This window comes from Crocuta crocuta, unplaced genomic scaffold (genome assembly GCF_008692635.1).
Source record: "Crocuta crocuta isolate KB4526 unplaced genomic scaffold, BGI_CrCroc_1.0 scaffold143, whole genome shotgun sequence".
Lineage (NCBI taxonomy): Eukaryota > Metazoa > Chordata > Mammalia > Carnivora > Hyaenidae > Crocuta > Crocuta crocuta.
In genome coordinates this window covers 531,092-533,411 of record NW_027529175.1, presented here as the reverse complement: position 1 = coordinate 533,411, position 2,320 = coordinate 531,092, and the positions used below count along the sequence as shown (strand labels likewise).

The 2,320-nt window shown below is 59.4% G+C and overlaps 1 protein-coding gene across 1 annotated transcript in view; it reads right to left on the bottom strand.

Annotated features, from left to right (window-relative positions):
- Nucleotides 1-137: 137 nt before the first annotated feature.
- The window catches only part of CACNA1I (calcium voltage-gated channel subunit alpha1 I), an 81,977-nt gene continuing 79,794 nt past the window's right edge, over nt 138-2,320 (bottom strand). The window contains exons 34-35 of the mRNA XM_077757882.1: nt 522-721; nt 138-242 (exon numbers count right to left, since the gene is read on the bottom strand). Of these exons, the coding sequence (XP_077614008.1) occupies nt 231-242; nt 522-721 (212 nt within the window). The 3' untranslated portion in view covers nt 138-230. The remainder of the gene's footprint in view (nt 243-521; nt 722-2,320) is intronic.

Below are 2,320 nucleotides of genomic sequence, written 5' to 3'. Positions count from 1 at the left end.
CGCTCACCCCTCACTGCCTCCCTAGAGCCTTGAAATGCTCCCCCTGCCCCCGCAGAGCCCCTTCCGATGCAACATTCTCTAGCATGTATCACTCTCAAATCGGCTGCTTTTTATGCATTTATTTTGGCTTACCGTCTCCCCTCTCGGGCCCCTGCAACATGCACTGAGCGGTACACCGGGAGCCGCGGGACAGGGGCTTCGTATCCTGTTGCCTGCTGCAGCCTCCCAGCCTAGCCCAGAGCCTGGCACACAGCTGGGGTCAGCAGCGGGCCCAGCTCTGCTGCCAGCGTGCTGTGCCAGCCGGGGCAGCTCCTGCTTCTCCCTGAGCCCTGGTACCCACACAGCCTTTCTGCTCTGTGCCCTCTACCTGCCCAGGGGGTGGCCCTGGCTAATACTGTACAGGCCAGACCTCCCATCCCCCAGATCTGCCCCTCCATCTCCATCTGAACGTCAAGGTCACACTCAGACGTTCCCTGGCAGGAGAGCTCTGGGAGCCCCAGGAGCGAGGGAGGTGCCCGTACCTGCCGGAGGAGGGTGCAGTTGACACTCGGTGACCTCAAGGATGCCCAGGAGCCCTGCAGGGCGATCTTGGGGAGGGTCCCAGCGCCAGCCACCTTGTCCTGGCCCTTCTGGCTGGCAGACACAGCAGGGTGGAAGAACTCCGCAGGCATGGGCAGGAGCGGGCTGGAGGCGTCCGGGGAGAAGGGACTCGGGGGTGCGGCTGGGGAAGGAGGAGAGGAGGCTGGAGAGAGGGCTCAGGCTGGTGGGTCCCGGGAGGCTGGGTTCGAGGCCGACAGGCAGAGGGCTTCCTAACAAACTGACTGTGAAACGGTGAGTAAGTCTCCCTCTCTGAGAGTAGGTGTCCCCGTGGCGAAGGCCAGAAAGAAATACTGAGCCAGCCCCTGTGATTCCTGGGCACTGGGCAAAGGCAAGCTTTTGAAGCCAATGGACCCAGGCTCAAGGACCCCTGCTTTGCTTCCTCTGTGAAACAGGGACCATAGGCCTACTTCAAGGGCTAGAGAGAAGGCTGTAAGAACAAGAGGCAGCTCTGGGGCTCCAGCCCAGCACCAGGCGCACAGCAGATGCCTGCTATGATCAGCCGCCCTCCGAGGGTCCAGACACCCCCGGGGTCCAGCCAAACCTGGGGGCCCCTCTGGAAGGACAGGCAGCGTGGGCAGCGTGGGCACTGGATGGGCAGAGCAGACAGAACGCTGCTGCGCCTGTCTGGTCTGCTCTGTTGGGGACGGGGAGGGGGAGGGGGAAGGAGAGGGGGAGGAGAAAGGAGGGCTGAGGCAGAGTTCGGGACCGAGCCAAGGTGCCTAGACAGCTTGAGTGCTCCCAGTAGTGGGGAGGAGGGGTTCCTATTCTAGATCATCTTATTATTTAAGGAATACACAAATGAATGGCTAACTAAAGGGGATGGGGTTTCATTCAATCAGAATGGCTCTTGGGTCCTGTGCCCTGACTTCTGGGCCTGGAAGTCTGGGGTCTGGGGTCTTGGCACCTCAACCATCAAGGCCATTGGGCTTTAGGGAGAGTCCTTGGAAAAGTCACTCCACCCCCAGCTTCTAGAAGGCGGTCCATGCCAGGCCTTCCAGAAAAGTGCTTGGGGTGGGCCCAGGGTCTTGGGGGTCCCTCTCAGCCCTCCTCTCCAGCCAGTGCCGGGGAGCCAGATTCCCATCACCCTCCAAGGGGACTGGAGGGGAAGGTGAACCTGAACAATGAACAGGTGGACTTAGTCCCGGCCTCGTGCCCACAGCCCGGCCAGAAGCCCAAAGCACATACACAGGATGCTGAAGGTAGGGCCGAAGACATATTTCAGGACATTTTACAAAAGGGACACTGAGGACATGGGGCCTTCTGTTGTTCCACATCTTCTGTGAAGGCCTGTGGGATAAACACCTCTCAAATTCAGCTCTAGAAAAACAGCGCGATAATTTGGTGGCTTTCCTTCCGCTTAATGAGAGCTTTGTGCGACCTGTTTCCATTTTCACCACAGCTCCTAGGAGCTCAGCATGAATCTCCCGGGGTTCTGGTAGAATTCCTAACTCACCTCGCTGTATTATTTGGCTCTTGATCTTTTATCATGGTTGTATCAGACCCGAGAGTCCTATCTTTTATTGTCAGTTACCCACCTGGTTCTTCCTGGACTCGATATACTAGTCTGGCCAAAAACACTGAGGAAAACACTCAGCCAGGCCCCTCTGAAGCAGCTGCCGGAGACTGGGGCTGCGGGGAGCTGGGAGAGACTGGGGTCTGCGGGGAGCTGGGGGGGTCTGCAGGGCTGCAGGGAGCTGGGGGGGACTGGGGGGCTGTGGGA